Source organism: Hyla sarda, chromosome 4, assembly GCF_029499605.1.
Source record: "Hyla sarda isolate aHylSar1 chromosome 4, aHylSar1.hap1, whole genome shotgun sequence".
Lineage (NCBI taxonomy): Eukaryota > Metazoa > Chordata > Amphibia > Anura > Hylidae > Hyla > Hyla sarda.
In genome coordinates, this window is record NC_079192.1 from 135,460,587 (window position 1) to 135,478,787 (window position 18,201).

At 41.4% G+C, this 18,201-nt stretch overlaps 1 protein-coding gene across 6 annotated transcripts in view; it reads left to right on the forward strand.

Annotated features, from left to right (window-relative positions):
* The window catches only part of ATP8B4 (ATPase phospholipid transporting 8B4 (putative)), a 517,140-nt gene that overhangs the window by 416,388 nt on the left and 82,551 nt on the right, over positions 1 to 18,201 (forward strand). For all 6 annotated transcript variants that reach the window (XM_056572217.1, XM_056572215.1, XM_056572212.1 and 3 more), the window contains one exon: positions 13,736 to 13,919. In XM_056572217.1, coding sequence (XP_056428192.1) covers positions 13,736 to 13,919 — 184 coding nt within the window. The remainder of the gene's footprint in view (positions 1 to 13,735; positions 13,920 to 18,201) is intronic.

Here is an 18,201-nt window from a genome sequence, read left to right on the forward strand (position 1 = left end):
AAATGTGTCACAAATAGGTCTCTATAGCTAAATGCAGATGTGTAATTTTACTTTTAAAATTACTTGTATGAAATGTATACTAAATATACATGTTTTCACATAGAATAGATTAGAATATATTAAACTTGATCTTCACTTTTTTCAGTCTCAAAGAATAAAGCCGATGTATGACATTGTAAAAAAGCATATCTGGTTTTGCAGCTCATACCAATTTAGAGGAGTTTGCTATGAATATTTGCTCCTGCTCTGGACTGTTCCTGACATGAACAGAGGTGGCACCAGAGAGCATTGTGATTAGACTGAAAAGAACCAAACTAAAAAGAAAAGATTTAGCCTAATTAAAAGCACTGTAAATGCAGAAAATTCATAGCTTTACATCAGACTAAAATCCGAAGTGTGAGGTCCTTCTCAAGACTAACTTCCCCTGTGCCTGGCCAGCCTCCGGTCTCTCATATTTAGGTACAAAGATTCCCTCATATTTATCCTGTCTATTTCAGTGTAACTTTGCCCCCCTTCTCATGCAGTTTGCCATCCATCTGTTGTCTTGGCATCAAAAGTATTTCTCCTGGTTCAGTAGAATCAATATTTTAAAAAGGTATTTGCCCAAACTGCTTTACTTAATACAAACCCAACCAATCTGCATCCCCTCCTCTTTCTGGCGCACTTTACAGTGTATGTTTAGTACATTTGCACACAATGTCTTGCCTCTTTCTCTGTCCGGACTTCCCTAGCTTTGGCCTCCACCACCACCATCTTTGTTGTTACTCTTGTTCAAACGTGCGCCGCCCTTCGTCGCTCTACGACAGTCGGGTCCCTGGTAGACCCTTCCGGCCCCCTGCTCCCTATCACTGACAACCCCAAATTTCCTCCAGGTCCTTCTGCTCACATTTTTTTGGGAGGGGTTAAACGGTATCTGCTCCATTTCACTCATGTACTCTACTCTACTGGTTTGCTCCCTCTCTTATCTATTCGCCATGAAAAGGTCTCCAAGTCCAACGCCTGGCAGCTCCACTGCTGGTACCTCTCAGTCCCGGATGTCTGCTGGAGATGTGGACTCTCTCCTGGGCACTATATCCCATATTTGGTGGGGCTGCCACTCATTGCAGGTCTTTTGGTCCACGGTCCATTGTACTACCCAGTATCATTGTCTTTGACTCTTTCGAGTGGGTTCTTTTATTCATGTTTGTTATCTCTTCTACCTCTTTCCGGAAGTCCTTGTTGCGTTCACCTCTTCAGGCGGCTATTGGTGATCCCGCGTAGCTGGAGATCGATGGACCCTCCTACCATTGGTGAGTGGCTTTTGGAAGTTGCCTACTTTCAACATATGGAGGACCTGATTGCCTTGACCCCTGCAGAAAATGAACGCTATACCAAGACGTGCTATGACTGGATTGTTTTCCAGTCATCCCCAGAATATCATGCCCTACTGGACCCTGGGAGCCCTGCAGCCCCTTGATGCCCTCCTACCCTGTACTGCTCTTCCTTGTGTTTTCCCCTCTCCCCGGTCGGTTGTGCTTATATGTGTTTTTCTTCCCCCTTTCTTCTTATGTGTGGGTGTTGACTTTTGACTCTCAGATGTTGTTTCTAATCTCTAGGGACCTACCTAGCTGTTTATATTGTGTCAGTATTGCTTTTTATTGATACTGCCATGGCATTTTTCTCTACGACTATTTAATTTCCTGTAAATGGTATATAGCTCCTGTGTTGTTTTGTTTCTCATGTCCTCCGGGATGTGCTTGCCATTTCCTGAATGTTATTTGTTTTCCTTTTTTTTTTTTTATTAATAAACATTTAATTAGAAAAAAAAAAACAAAGTTTGAGAATACCCTTTCTAGCCCCTGGCAGTACTGCCCTTTTCACTTTAAAAATAGTGAAGGGGATACAGGACAAAAGCAGCACTCATGTGGGTCCCAGAAGTTGGACCCCACTGATCATAAAGTGATGACATATCCAAACCATATGCTATCACTTTATAAGATGGGAATGCAACTTTTAATTAAAAAAAAGCTTGAACAGATTTCTGCAGTTCTGATTCAAGGCATTCCTCCAAAAAAAGTATGTTAGAACACATAGTTACTCCATTTGACACCGCTTACATTGTAAGAACCATTAAAATATTGCTTCAGATCAGTGTTTCAGTATACAGTATCTTTGAAAGAGGATGGAATATTAAATGCAAAAAACTTAGGCGTATTTAGTTTTATTGAGTAAAATATTTTTGCCAATCACTGGCCACAGCAGTGTCCTACCTTAGCCCGTTGTTGACTGAGCAGCACAGGATGTATTGGGCCTCAGCAACAGGAGGTGATGCACAGTGGGGACCAAGGGCAGCGATATTGGAGGCTACAGAGGGACCGAGGGAGGTAATTACAATTTTTTTGTATAAGCAGTGTATATATGTGTATGTTGTGTGTATATATTTAGCGCAGTGTTAAGAAAACAGCAGGATTTATATATATAAATGTACATAAATATTGTTATGGCAGATTTTGAGGAAAGTCACGTCTATGTATACCACCACTCCAGGAAAATCCTGGGGTGGTGGCGCTACATAGATGACATCTTGTTAATTTGGCATGGCACTCACAGAGAATTAATGGATTTTCAGTCTTATCTTAATCGAGTTGACAGTGAACTACAGTTCACTACAGACCAAAAGATCCAGTTTCTGGATATGGAAGTGATGATTGTAGGGAATAAATTATCAACTGATTTATTTTGCAAACCAACAGATTGTAATAAGTTACTAAGGTTTGATTCTTGTCATCCTAGGTCCATGGTGTAAACACTACCATATAGTAAATTTTTAAGAGCCAGCAGAATTGTCGATACAAAAGACAAGTTTGACAGGGCCATAATGAAAATGGCCTTATAATTTATCACTAGGGGATATTCTCCCCCTTTATGACATGTGTTAATTAATTCTGGGTGCACAGTGGCATAATTAATTCTGGGGGCACAGCGGCATCAATAATTCTTTGGGGTACAGAGGTACAATTACTCGGTACAGGGCACTATGTTTGTCGGAAATGTATTAGTGGGCATAGCTTGTGGCAGTAATATTGCAGGGGAATAGTGTGTGGCAGTAATTTACCAGGGTCATGGTATGTGGCAGTATTATATTCAATGAGTACAGTGTGTGGCAGAATTATTTTCAGGGGTACAGTGGGTGGCAGTTTTATATTCAGGGGTACAGTGTGTGGGAGTAATATACCAGGGGCCCAGTGTGTGGTAGTATTATATTTGTTAGGAGAGTAACATCAGGCACAACTTCACTGCTAATTATAGTGGCGTGTAGTGTATGATGATTTTCTGCATGATTTCAGGCTGCTGTCTGCTTGGCGCGGCTGGGTGGTTCTCTACGTCCAACAGACTTTTAGCTAAATAAACATGTATAGGAACATAAGAACGGACGGATCACTCACCACTTTGCCAATATAAAAAATAACTTTATTCTTCCATCTTAAAAGTCATCTCCCAACGCAGACAGGTGTCCAGAGACACTCGCGTCCCTGCATTATCCCCCACCTGTCTGCGTCTACCGACTCGTTGAGAGATGACTTTTAAGATGGAAGAATAAAGTATTTTTTATATCGGCAAAATGGCGAGTGATCCGTCCGTTCTTATCTTCGTATACATGTGGCAGTATTATATTCAGGGCGTGCAGTGTGTGGCAGTATTACATTTATCTGCTTTCAGGTGTGATTTTTATATTGCCCACACCTGTTACTTGCCCAAGGTGAGTTTAAAGGTGCATCATATGCTTGAAACAATCTTATTTATCCACAATTCTGAAAGGGTGGCAATAGTTTTGTCCAGCCAAATTTTTGTAGTTTGGTGTGACACTATGTTCAATTAGCTTTTTTTCCTCCCATTTCTGGTTTAGTTCCAATACACACAAAGGGAATAAACATGTGTATAGCAAAACATGCGTTACTGCAATCCTTTTCTATGAGAAATACTTAATTTTCTTGATAAATTTCAGGAGTGCCAACATTTACGGCCATGACTGTATGTATGTGTGTGTTAAAGGTTGAATGACAACCTGGGTTTATGGGAGGGGCCTGGGTGGTATAAATACCAGTACGTGCAGGCTCAGGTGCACGTTGGACGTCACGCTGTCGGGCGTTCGGTGACGTCAGTTGGTTGGCGGCCGTGAGTTGGGCAGGCGTTTGAAGTTCCTGCCAGTAGCAAGCTCTGGGCCAGCTCTCTCTTGGAGCCTCGCGGTACCCGAGGGCGGAAGCTCTGCCTCACGCCGGGCCGGGGGGTGGGTCACTCGCTGACTGTTGGTGCCGTCGCGGCCGGTAGTCAGTGGGTGACAGCGGTGCTAGCAGAGGAACTTTCATGGTAGGGGGTAAGTAAGACAGGAGGTGCGGGCTGGCTGCCCGCAGCAATACCGTCTGGTTCTGCAACGCACGTGTTTCTGCGAGCTTCCAGGGGTTCAGGGTTGCCGTTTCAGTGTTTGGGCGTCCCACAAATAGATGAAGGGAGCACAGGTAAGACTGCGGCGATGGCTGCTGTGGGTGTCCGCTGTGCTGGTGACCTGGCCGGGTGTGTTCCGGGTCGCGGGACCACCGGCGGGAGTCGCCCGGACTGGCTTTTGAAATCACGGGATCACAAGTAGGTGTCACAATACTTCCTTTTCAAGAATCACTGAATGTTAAATATGAACAGGGACACGCAGCCAGTGTTGTCAATTGCCATCCATATTGCACCCATTGCTTAGTATTGTTGTGTTGATAAAAAAAAAAAAGGCTTGTCTACACGTTGTACTATAGGCCTACTCCTGGTAGCAGGTATGCGCTTAGAGCATTTTATGCACATACAGTCGTTCCATTCATACTAAACATATGCTCATAACATTAACAATGCTCGTACATTCACCAAATTATAATGCTGCACAAACACTATTAGCATTGTACTGCACTCATGCATAAAGCATTTATACTATACATACAGTCATGCATTTATACTGCATACACAGTCAGGCGTTTATACTGCACTGTCGCTACCATACAGTGTATACGTTGGCGTTCCTATGCAGTATACGAGCTGGTATCACCATGTGGTATGCAAGCTGGTGATTACCATACAGTATGCACGCTTGCATTTACCATACAGTATACACGCTGGCTTTTATTATACAAAATTCACGCTGGTATTTACCATACAGTATACATGCCAGTATTTATCACACAGTATTACACACTGGTATGTTCCATTCTGTAGAACACTTGTATTTTCATACAGTAGAACACGCTTGTATAGTCATACAGCATCACAAGCTTGCATCTCCATACAGTAGAATACGTTTGTATACACACTTGTATTTTCCATACAGTATACACGCTTGTATTTTCCATACAGTATACACGCTTGTATTTTCCATACAGTATACACGCTTGTATTTTCCATACAGTATACACGCTTGTATTCCCCATACAGTATACACGCTTGTATTCCCCATACAGTATACACGCATATATTTTCCATACAGTATACACGCTTGTATTGCTCATACAGTATACACGCTCATATTGTCCTTACAGTGTAATATGATTGTATTTTCATAAAGTAGACATGCTTGTTTATATAATATACACATTTGTTTTATCATACAGTAGGCACGTCTGCATTTTCATACACGCTTGCATTTTCATACAGTGTATACGCTAGCATTTCCATACGGTATGCACACTGGTATTTTCCTATAGTAAATATGCTGGTATTTTCATACAGTATACACGCTTGTAGTTCATACGGTATACACACCTGTAGTGCATACGGTATACACACTTGTAGTTCATACGATATACACGCTTGTAGTTCTTACAGTATACATGATTGTAGTTCATACGGTATACACGCTTGTAGTTCATACAGTATACATAGTTACATAGTTAGTATGGTTGAAAAAACACATACGTCCATCAAGTCCAACCAGGGAATTGAAGTGAAGGGTGTAAGGGGATAAGGGAAAGGGATGTAGTTTTATAATTCTGCATAAGCATTAATGTTATTTTGTTCCAGGAATGTATCGAACCCTGTTTTAAAGCTGTTAATTGTTCCTGCTGTGACCAGTTCCTGAGGTAGACCGTTCCATAAATTCACAGTCCTCACGGTAAAGAAGGCGTGTCGCCCCTTTAGACTAAACCTTTTCTTCTCCAGACGGAGGGAGTGCCCCCTCGTCCTTTGGGGGGGTTTAACCTGGAACAGTTTTTCTCCATATTTTTTGTATGGGCCATTAAACGTCTCTTCTCAAGACTAAACAATTGTAACTCCTTTAATCGCTCCTCATAGCTAAGATGTTCCATGCCCCATATTAGTTTAGTCGCGCGTCTCTGCACCCTTTCCAACTCCGCAGTGTCCCTTTTATGAACAGGCGACCAAAACTGAACAGCATATTCCAGGTGAGGCCATACCAATGCTTTATAGAGGGGGAGTATTATGTCCCTGTCCCTTGAGTCCATGCCTCTTTTTATACATGACAATACCCTGCCGGCTTTGGAAGCAGCAGCCTGACATTGCATGCTATTCTGTAGTCTGTGATCTACAAGTACACCCAGATCCTTCTCTACCAGTGACTCTGCCAGTTTAATCCCCCCTAAGACATACGACGCATGCAGGTTATTAGTACCCAGATGCATAACTTTACATTTATCCACATTGAACCTCATTTGCCAAGTGGATGCCCAGACACTTAGTCTATCCAAGTCATCTTGTAACTTATGAACATCCTCTATAGACTGTACCGTGCTACAAAGCTTGGTGTCATCTGCAAAGATAGAAACAGAGCTGTTAATACCATCCTCTATATCATTGATAAATAAATTAAACAACAGCGGGCCCAGTACTGAACCTTGGGGTACACCACTAATAACCGGGGACCAATCAGAGTACGAATCATTGACCACCACTCTCTGGGTACGATCCATGAGCCAGTGTTCAATCCAGTTACAAACTAAAGTTTCCAAGCCCAAAGACCTTAACCTGTCAGACGTCTGTGAGGGACAGTATCAAACGCTTTGGCAAAATCCAGAAACACTATATCCACAGCCATTCCTCTGTCAAGGCTTCTACTCACCTCTTCATAAAAGCAAATTAGATTGGTTTGACAACTTCTATCCTTAGTAAACCCATGCTGGCTATCACTTATAATATAATTATCCCCTATGTATTCCTGTATGTAATCCCTTATAAGTCCTTCAAACAATTTACCCACAATGCACGTTAGACTTACCGGTCTATAATTGCCTGGCGAAGACCTAGAGCCCATCTTGAAGATTGGTACCACATTAGCCTTGCGCCAGTCACTTGGCACAATACCAGACACCAGAGAATCTCTAAATATCATGAACAAAGGTACAGATATTACTGAACTTACCTGTCTAAGAACTCTTGGGTGTAGTCCATCCGGCCCTGGAGATTTGCTTACATTTACTTTACTTACCTTGTACCATCTCTACATTAAGCCAGTTCAGTACATTACATGATGTGTTACCAGCACTTACCTGGCCAATGTCAGCTCCTTTTTCCATAGTGTATACAGAACTAAAGAACCCATTCAGTAGCTCCGCCTTCTCTTGATCGCCCGTGACAACCTCCCCATTATCATTATTAAGGGGTCCTAGATGCTCTGTCCTTGTTTTTTTTTTTTGTATTTATATATCTAAAAAAATATTTAGGATTAGTTTTGCTTTCTTTGGCCACCTGTCTCTCATTTTGAATTTTTGCTGTTTTTATTACATTTTTACAGATTTTATTAAGCTCCTTGTACTATTTAAATGTTATAGCTGACCCAACAGATTTTAATTTTTTGAAGGCTATTTTTTTGTTGTTTATTGCTCTTTTAACATAATTTGTCAGCCATGTAGGATTTAGTTTTAATCGTTTATATTTGTTCCCCTTTGGTATATATTTAGCTGTATAGTTATTTAGAGTTGATTTAAAGATGTCCCATATACCTTCTGTATCAGTATTTGAGAACACCTCCCCCCAGTCTATGTCCTGTAGTGCAGATCTCAGCCCAGGGAAATTTGCCTTTTTAAAGTTATATGTTTTTATTTTGCCTTCCCCGTCTGTCTTTGTTTTCTACATTTTAAGTCAAAAGTAACTATATTGTGGTCGCTATTACCAAGGTTTTCCCGCACAGTTACATTACCAACCAGCTCTGCGTTGTTTGAAATGATCAGATCCAACAAGGCATCACTTCTTGTTGGGTCCTCCACAAACTGGCCCATAAAATTATCCTGCAATAAATTTAGGAATTTTCTCCCCTTTGTAGTTTTAGCCAGCCCCCGGCCCCAATCTATATCTGGATAGTTAAAATCTCCCATTATTACCACTGTACCTGCTGTACACGCTTGTGGTTCATACGGTATACATGCTTGTAGTTCATACGGTATACACGCTTGTAGTTCATACAGTATACACGCTTGTAGTTCATACAGTATACACGCTTGTGGTTCATACGGTATACATGCTTGTAGTTCATACGGCATACACGCTTGTAGTTCATACAGTATACACGCTTGTAGTTCATACAGTATACACGCTTATAGTTCATACAGTGCACACTTGTGTGTCATACAGTGTACAGTGTCATGCGGTGTACACGCTTGTGTGTCATGCAGTGTTCACGCTTGTGTGTCATACGGTATACACGCTTGCGTTTCATACAGTACACACGCTTGTGTTTCATACAGTATACACGCTTGCATTTTCAGATGGGATACACGTTTATGTTTTCAGTTGGGACACACGCCTGTGTTCGTATACGGCATACACGCTGGTATTTTCAGGCAGTACGCACACCCGTGTTGCGTACAGTATACACTCTTTTTCATACAGTAGACATGGGTGTATGTTATACAGCATACACGGCTCTATTTTCATTCAGTATACTCACTTGCTTTTCGTTTAGTACATTCATTCAGTATACACTTGCATTTTCATTCAGTATATTCATTTAGGATACACACTTGCTTTTCATATGCGCTTGTATTTATTTATTTATTTTTTCATTCGGGACACACGCTTGGATGTTCAACAGTAAACGCTGGTGTTTTCTGCAGGACAGGCGCTTGTATTTTTTAGGTAGTACACATGTTCGTATTGGCTTGCAGTACATGCGATTGTATTTTCATATAGTATACGCGATTGTATTGTCATATAGTATATACGCTTGTATTTTCCGTATAACATTCACGCTTGTTTTTTCCATATATACATGCTTATGATTTCATATAGTATATACGATTGCATTTTCCATATAGTTTACATGCTTGGATTCCTTACAGTATACACGCTCATCTTTCATATAGTATACACGCTAGTGTTTCGTACGGTATACACGCTTGCTTTTTTCGCACAGTATACACGCTTGTATTTCCAGTACAGTATACACGTTGGTATTTTCAGTACAGTATACACGTTTGTATTTCCAGTGCAGTATACACGCTTGTATTTCCAGTACAGTATACCCGCTTGTATTTCCAGTACAGTATACACGCTTGTATTCCCAGTACTGTATACACGCTTGTATTTCCAGTACAGTATACATGCTTGTATTTCCAGTACAGTATACACGATTGTATTTTCCGTACAGTTTACATGATAGTATTGTCTGTACGGTATACACGATTGCATTTTCCATACAGTATACACGATTGTATCTTCTGTACAGTAGGCACGATTGTATTGTCCTTACAGTATACATGATTGCATTTTCCGTACAGTATACACAATGGCATTTTCTGTGCAGTATACACGATCGCAATTTCCATACTGTATGCACGCTGGTGGTTGCCATACAGTGTGCATGCAGGTGGTCGTGGTTGTGCGCACTGGTGTCTAATATACGGCGTGCATGCCTGTATTTTCTGTACGGTGTGCCCGCCTGTGGCTGGCATTCAGGGTGCACGCTGGTGTTCTACCATTCGATGTGTATGCTGGTAATTATCATACAGTATACATGTATGTTCCATTCAGTTTACACGCTCAGTTTCCATACAGGATAACACGATTATGTTTTATATGGTGTGACACTTAGGTTTCCAAACGGGTCAAAACGTTCATGTTTCCTTACAATTATTCAGTCATATTTTCCATATGGCATGTCATACTATTGTTCACCATATGGTACAACACGCTTAACATACGTGGTTTCCACATGTTATCATACGCTTATGTGTCTATACGGCATAACACGTGGTGTTCCATACGATCAATTTACATACAGCTTACACACACACCCGTAGGCTTCCATACAGTATTACACGCTTATCGGACTATAGTATAACTGGATCATGTTTTCACACTGTGGTAAGCATAGGTTTCTATGGTAATTGTGTTTAGACATGTGTTACTGGGTCTTGTTACCATAATATGGGTACGTATACCTACGTCATTTCGCTTATTATTATAGCATTGACTACGGCACATGCGCTACATAAGTTCTAGCATTCTACGTATACTTTACTACTTGCATGACGCAATGCTTATCTGCCCATTCGTTTCAGGTACCCAGTAAACGTCTCAGTTACACGTACATTTATTTTAAGCAGGTTACCTTAGTCCTGATTCCACGTTCATGAATAGGTCAGGTTACGTTACCATACCACCGTTATAGGTGTCTACTCCAAGCCATCTTACTTTGCATACGGTAGTCACACGCTTACGTCATTGATGCGGGTATGACACTATGTGCTAGGCATAGTGCTGATTTCTCACACGTTAAGGTAATCACAGTGCACGAATCTTACACGTAATGGTCATACGCATTATGCACATAGGCGCATTATCAACCATTTTGGATCTACTTGTTTATTGTTGCTGACACGTTTTCAGAGCAATAACATCACTACACATAGGCAGCTGTATACCTGTGATGCCTGTCACGTTCTCAGGTGGGATGCACTGCATTGTCACATGTTCTGACATGTTTGCAGGATACTACGGTCATACCGGCATTATAGTGATCATTTAAAGGCCAAGGTAATCACAGTGCGCAAATCTTACACGTAATGGTCTTACGCATCATGCACATAGGCGCATTATCAACCATTTTGGATCATGTCACATTTACAGGTTGTGGATATTCTCAGTCTGCCTGCCACGTCTGCAGGGGAATACATCATTTGGGCTATTGTTTCGGACACGTCTTCCTGAGCAATAGCAGCAGGACACATAGAGGAATATATACCTGACATGCCTGACACATTCTCAGGTGGGATATACTACTTGTTTATTGTTGCTGACACATTTTCAGAGCAATAACATCACTACACATAGGCAGCTGCATACCTGTGATGCCTGTCAAGTTCTCAGGTGTAATGCGCGGCATAGTCGTATCTTCTGACACGTTCTCAGGTGGATATACTACTCGGGTATTGTTGCTGACACATTTTCAGAGCAATAACATTACTACACATAGGCAGCTGTATACCTGTGATGCCTGTCACGTTCTCAGGTGGGATGCGCGGCATAGTCGTATGTTCTGGCACGGTTGCAGGATACGACTGCCATACCGGCATTAAAGTGATCAGTTACAGGTGACATATTCACACATGGTAACATGGTTCAGTTAGTTGTTTTCTCCCATAGTTATGGTCGTTGATTTAAGGAATAGTTTGTTGCATCGGCAGTATACATCTGTAATATTCTGTGTCTCATGATAGTTGGATTTCTTTCTATGGTTTCCCTACGTTTTGTCAGGTTTGGCCCATAATTCCGGAAACTGCATACTAGGTTTTACTGAGAGTGGGTCATGAGGTGCAGTAGGATAGGGAGCTGTTTGGTCAGTCCATTCAGCAAGTTCAGGTGGCGGATATGCACATGGTGTCTAGATGATAGCTATGGCATCTGGTGAGGTAGGTGTCATTATAGGGATGTCCGTAGTACTATTGGATACTCACTAAGGGGGTTGGGACATGGCCTGAAGGCTTGGTCGGCAGCTCAGGCTCTGGTATCACTAAGGGCATATTATATACTACTCCCCTAGGCATGCTGTTTTTGCCCCCTTAAGGTGTACCCCCGACGGCGGCCCGGGCACACCTCTGCCGCAGATTAGGTAAGGTAGGTTATGTGTGGTATTCTTGTTACAGCATAGGAAGGAGTGTAAAAGTTACATCATGGTATGTTAGGTTAGGTAGGCGTACGTTCCATATGCACTGAAAGGCCCTGACCATAAGTTAAAGGTTGAATGACAACCTGGGTTTATGGAAGGGGCCTGGGTGGTATAAATACCAGTACGTGCAGGCTCAGGTGCACATTGGACGTCACGCTGTCCCACCCATCAGCCCTCCCTCTTTTTTTAGGTCTTCCTTCAGCCTCATTCAGGGTATGCCCCCTTAAGGTGTACCCCCGACGGCGGCCCGGGCACACCTATGCCGCAGATTAGGTAAGGTAGGTTATGTCTGGTATTCTTGTTACAGGATAGGAAGGAGTGTTAAAGTTACATCATGGTTTGTTAGGTTAGGTAGGCATACATTCCATACGCACTGAAAGGCCCTGACCATAAATATATAAATATATATATATATATATTATAAATTAAACAAAGTTTTAAGGAGACAGCGGCAATATCATACCTTATAGTCCTCAAAATTTCCCCAGTAATCCACAATAAAAGCCATTCTATTAAGGGCAACAATTGTTCCCAGGTTCCTACTTTGAATCTAAAATTATTATTTAAAGATTACATTTTTTTAAATTGTTTGTAAATCTGTGAGAATGCATTGAACTTTGCGTTCCCACCTGGCGTATACGCAGCGTATTTCTCGCTGCGCAAAATTTACGGCAGCAGCGGGAAATACACTGTGTATTCCTTGCTCACTATACACACAGGGCTTTCCGGCGGCAGCCCTATGTGTATAGTGAGTTTTGGAGGCGGGGCCGTGTGCCGGCGTGACTGTGACACCCGGCTCCGCCTCTAAATCTCACTGCACACATAGGGCTGCCGCCGGAAAGCCCTGTCTGTATAGTGTGCAAGGAATACGTAATGTTCATAAAAGGGACACTGCGGAGTTGGAAAGGGTGCAGAGACGCGCGACTAAACTAATATGGGGCATGGAACATCTTCGCTATGAGGAGCGATTAAAGGAGTTACAATTGTTTAGTCTTGAGAAGAGACGTTTAAGGGGGGATATGATAAACGTATATAAGTATATAAATGGCCCATACAAAAAATATGGAGAAAAACTGTTCCAGGTTAAACCCCCCCAAAGGACGAGGGGGCACTCCCTCCGTCTGGAGAAGAAAAGGTTTAGTCTAAAGGGGCGGCACGCCTTCTTTACCGTGAGGACTGTGAATTTATGGAACGGTCTACCTCAGGAACTGGTCACAGCAGGAACAATTAACAGCTTTAAAGCAGGGTTAGATACATTCCTGGAACAAAATAACATTAATGCTTATGCAGAATTATAAAACTTCATCCCTTTCCCTTATCCCCTTACATCCTTCCCTTCAATCCCCTGGTTGGACTTGATGGACGTATGTCTTTTTTCAACCATACTAACTATGTAATGTATTTCCCGCTGCTGACGTAAATTTTGCGCAGCGTGAAATACGCTGCATGTACGCCAAGTGGGAACGCACCCTAAAGGCACCTGTTCAGCTGTTCAGGCACCTGTGGATGCTTTTACACACATATATAGTACAGTTATGTCAATTGCTACCACTTTCTTTGTTCCAATATTAATATAAAAATGTGACAGCAATGTTTTTCTTTTGACAGGCCCATGCTCTAGAAGCAGACATGGAAAAGGAATTTCTGGACATTGCATGTATGTGCAAGACTGTGATCTGCTGTAGAGTTACTCCTCTTCAGAAAGCTCAAGTGGTTGAGTTAGTAAAAAAATATAAAAAAGCAGTCACTCTCGCCATTGGAGATGGTGCTAATGATATCAGCATGATAAAAAGTAAGGTGCCATCCCTGTAAGCTGTATTTCATAAGATTTGCTCTTTCTGTTCTAGCTTGCCTTTTTAGTCTCAAGTTAAAGGGGTATTCCAGGCCAAAACTTTTTTATATATATCAACTGGCTCTGGAAAGTTAAACAGATTTGTAAATTACTTATATTAAAAAAATCGTAATCCTTCCAATAGTTATTAGCTTCTGAAGTTGAGTTGTTGTTTTCTGTCTAAATGCTCTTTGATGACTCACGTCCCGGGAGCTGTGCAGTTCCTATGGGGATATTTTCCCATCATGCACAGCTCCCGGGACGTGACATCATCATTGAGCAGTTAGACAGAAAACTTCAGAAGCTAATAACTATTGGAAGGATTAAGATTTTTTAATAGAAGTAATTTACAAATCTGTTTAACTTTCCGGAGCCAGTTGATATATATAAAAAAAGGTTTTGCCTGGTATACCCCTTTAAAGAACCCCTGAATTACTAAACTCTGTGGTTTATAAATTTAATGTTGCTAGTCAAGATACTAAAACGCCACAGTGCAACTCTCTTCATCCTTGAGTAACAGCAGAGAAAATAGATGAGGTTGTACAAAAGATATAGTAAAGACATACAGTATGTTCAGCCTCCCTTTAAGGGGCGCTTTTATTTAACATTTTTATATACAGAAACAACCCAAATAATCCAATCCAAGATTACATGATAAGTCTGGCTCTACATAGAACAATATAAAGGGAATATGTCATCAGATTTTACCATACACAGTTGCAAGAAAAAGTTTGTGAACTCTTTGGAATTATATGGATTTCTGCACAAATTGGTCATAAAATGTCATCTGATGTTCATCCAGGTCACACAATTGACACTCACAGTCTGCTTAAACTAATAGCACACAAATATTTAAATCTTACCATGTTTTTATTGAAAACACCATGTAAACATTCACAGTGCAGGTGGAAAAATTATGTGAACCCCTAAACTAATGACAACTCCAAGAGCTAATTGGAGTGTGGTATCATCCAACTTGAGTCCAATTAATGAGATGACATTGGAGGTGTTGTTTACAGCTGCCCTGCCCTATAAAAAAAACACCCCCCAGTTCTGGGTTTGCTTTTCACAAGAAGCATTGCCTGATGTGAATGATGCCTCGCACAAAAGAGCTCTCAGAAGACCTAAGATTAAGAATGTTTGAGTTGCATAAAGCTGGAAAGGGTTATAAAAGTATCTTCAAAAGCCTTGCTGTTAATCAGTCCACGGAAAGACAAATTGTCTATAAATGGAGAAAGTTCAGCACTGCTGCTACGTCCCCAAGGAGTGGCTATCCTGTAAAGATGACTGCACGAGCACAGCCCAGACTGCTCAATGAGGTGAAGAAGAATCATAGAGTGTCTTCTAAAGACTTACAAAGTCTCTGGCATATGCTAACGTCCCTGTTAGCGAATCTACAATATGTAAAACACTAAGCAAGAATGGATTTCATGGGAGGATACCACAGAGGAAGCCACTGCTGTCTAAAAAAAACACTGCACCTGGATGTTCCACAGCAGTACTAGCAAAATATTCTGTGGACAGATGAAACCAAAGTTGAGTTGTTTGGAAGAAACACACAACACTATGTGTGGAGAAAAAGAGGCACAGCACACCAACATCAAAACCTCATCCCAACTGTGAAGCATGGTGGTGGGGGCATCATGGTTTGGGGCTGCTTTCCTGCATCAGAGCCTGGACGGATTGCTGTCATTGAGGAAAAATGAATTCCCAAGTTTATCAACACATTTTGCAGGAAAACTTAAGGCCATCTGTCCACTAGCTGAAGCTCAACAGAAGATGGTGTTGCAACAGGACAACGACCCAAAGCATAGAAGTTAAGCAGAAGAAAATACGCCTTCTGGATTGGCCCAGCCAATTGACCTCAACCCGATTAATTGACCTCAACCCGATTGAGATGCTGTGGCATGACCTCAAGAAAGCGATTCACACCAGATATGCCAAAAATATTGCTGAACTGAAACTATTCTGTAAAGAGTAATGGTCAAAAATTACTCCTGATAGTTGTGCACGTCAGATCTGCAACTACAGGAAAGGTTTGGTTGAAGTTATTTCTGCCAAAGGTGGTTCAACCAGTTATTAAATCCAAGGGTTCACATACTTTTTCCACCTGCACTGTGAATGTTTACATGGTGTGTTCAATAAAAACATGGTAACATTTAATTCTTTGTGTGTTATTAGTTTAAGCAGACTGTGATTGTCTATTGTTGTGACTTAGATGAAGATCAGATCACATTTTATGACCAATTTGTGCAGAAATCCATATAAGGGTTCACATACATTTTTCTTGCAACTATAGAATGTGTGGTAACACATTATATATGGTAAAATCTTCTTCCTTACCATCCCAGTAAGACATTCCTGCCTGTATGCATAGTGAGGATATGAAGTTAGAAAGTGTTTTCCATTGTAAGTTGTCCTCTGAGTGGAGAGCTATACTCACTTAGTCCCATCTTCTCCATCTGTAATCATGCTCCCTCAGCAAGATTGACAGCCCGCGTCCCTGCTCTGCTCCCTAAGCAGACAGAGCAGAGCGGTAACATGGCCATGTCCAGGCTGTCAGTTACGCTGAGGGGCAGTGATTACAGCTGGAGCAGTGTGAATAGGTAAGGTATAGTTCCCCACCCAGGCGACTACAAACTTTAGATCCCCACTATCCCACACGTTATATAAAGTAAAATCTGATTAGAGGTTCTGTATATCCCTATAAATAAGCTAAGCACCTCCAGCTTCCAAGCAGGTCAACAGGAAAGACTACTTCTGGTGGTGGTCAGCAAACACAAGTACTATAGAAACTGCACAAGTACAGGGAGAATTTTGCAGCTTTATTCAGCACATAAATATATAAAACATAGGAGGACAAACAGACAACAGGTGAACAGAAAGGGCGACAGCCGTTCGGAGCAGGAAATCCACTTTCTCTGGCCCACACATTTTTGTGCGCCCATGTTCTCTGTTTGTCCCCCCTGTTCTGTATATTATTGTGCTGAATAAAGCTACAATATTTTCAGATGAGTGCCACATTCTTCCCTGTACTTAAACAAACCAAATAATGTTTACACATAGCATTTGAGTAAATGTCTTAATAGGAAGTTCTGCAAATGAGTGGCAACCCGTATGCTACCATAAAATGGTACTTGCACAGGTATTCTCATTTAAAGGGGTATTCCCACCTGATGTGTGTGGCCACCTCTCCATTTACTTTCTTTTCTTGAGCTACAGTAGGTCCAGAGAGGGCATCTGCATAATTCAGACTTTATGGCATATCCTGGTGGGAATATCACTGTAAATGTTAGAATTTAATTACTGGAAGCAGAATGGAAAATTTGACTGGAGAACACTGAAAAAACACTTTGACTGGAGAAAGTGGCGGTCTTTTGCAGACATCTACACTTAGCACAAGAGGATGCCATACCATCCATTTACTCATACTGTTAATACTGTGCCTGATACTGTTAGTACAGTGTAAGAAAACATATGGCGAAATAGCTCATGACTTTACACATTATCTAACTAAAAATGTGTATTGGGAGGGAGTATGAAAACTGCAATACAGTACAAGCAAAATCATTCACCCTAATGCGCCATTTTGGCCAATAAAAATGCCAGTTGGTAGGGTATGATAAGCCATCTTTTGTCTGAAACTGGCACCAAACTGTTGATGCTCTATAAATGCAAAAATTAAAAAATTGTTACGTTATACTGGAAAAGTTCTTGGTAAACTAAGCTAATAAGTCCATATTCCAGTATTATTGGGAAGATTTATCAAAAACAGTGCAGAGGAAATGCTGGCAAGTTTCCCATAGCAACCAATCAGATCACTTTTAAAACAATCAATGAAATTGGTTGCAATGGACAAAATGGTTGCATTTACTTCTGCACAGGTCTTGATGAATTTCCCCATATGTTCTTGCTTTTATTCATAGTATTAAAACTACTAAAGTAAGCTATGTATAAATCAAGAGAACACATACCCAACCACCCCCAGGTGACATTTTCAATCACTAATGCAACACACCAATTGTTAGTACCTGGAGTTGGTGTAATGAAGAGAACTGTGGCCTGTAGCGGAATGTGACCCTCCACACAGGGACATTGTTTTCTGCTTTACAGCCTGCTCCCTCTCACTCCATCCATCGCTACACACTCTCAGGGGGACAGGGACACACTTTCTCCGTACATCTCCACTCGCAGCCACAGCCTTTCTCCCACCTGCCCGTGCCGCACATTTGCCATTTGCTAC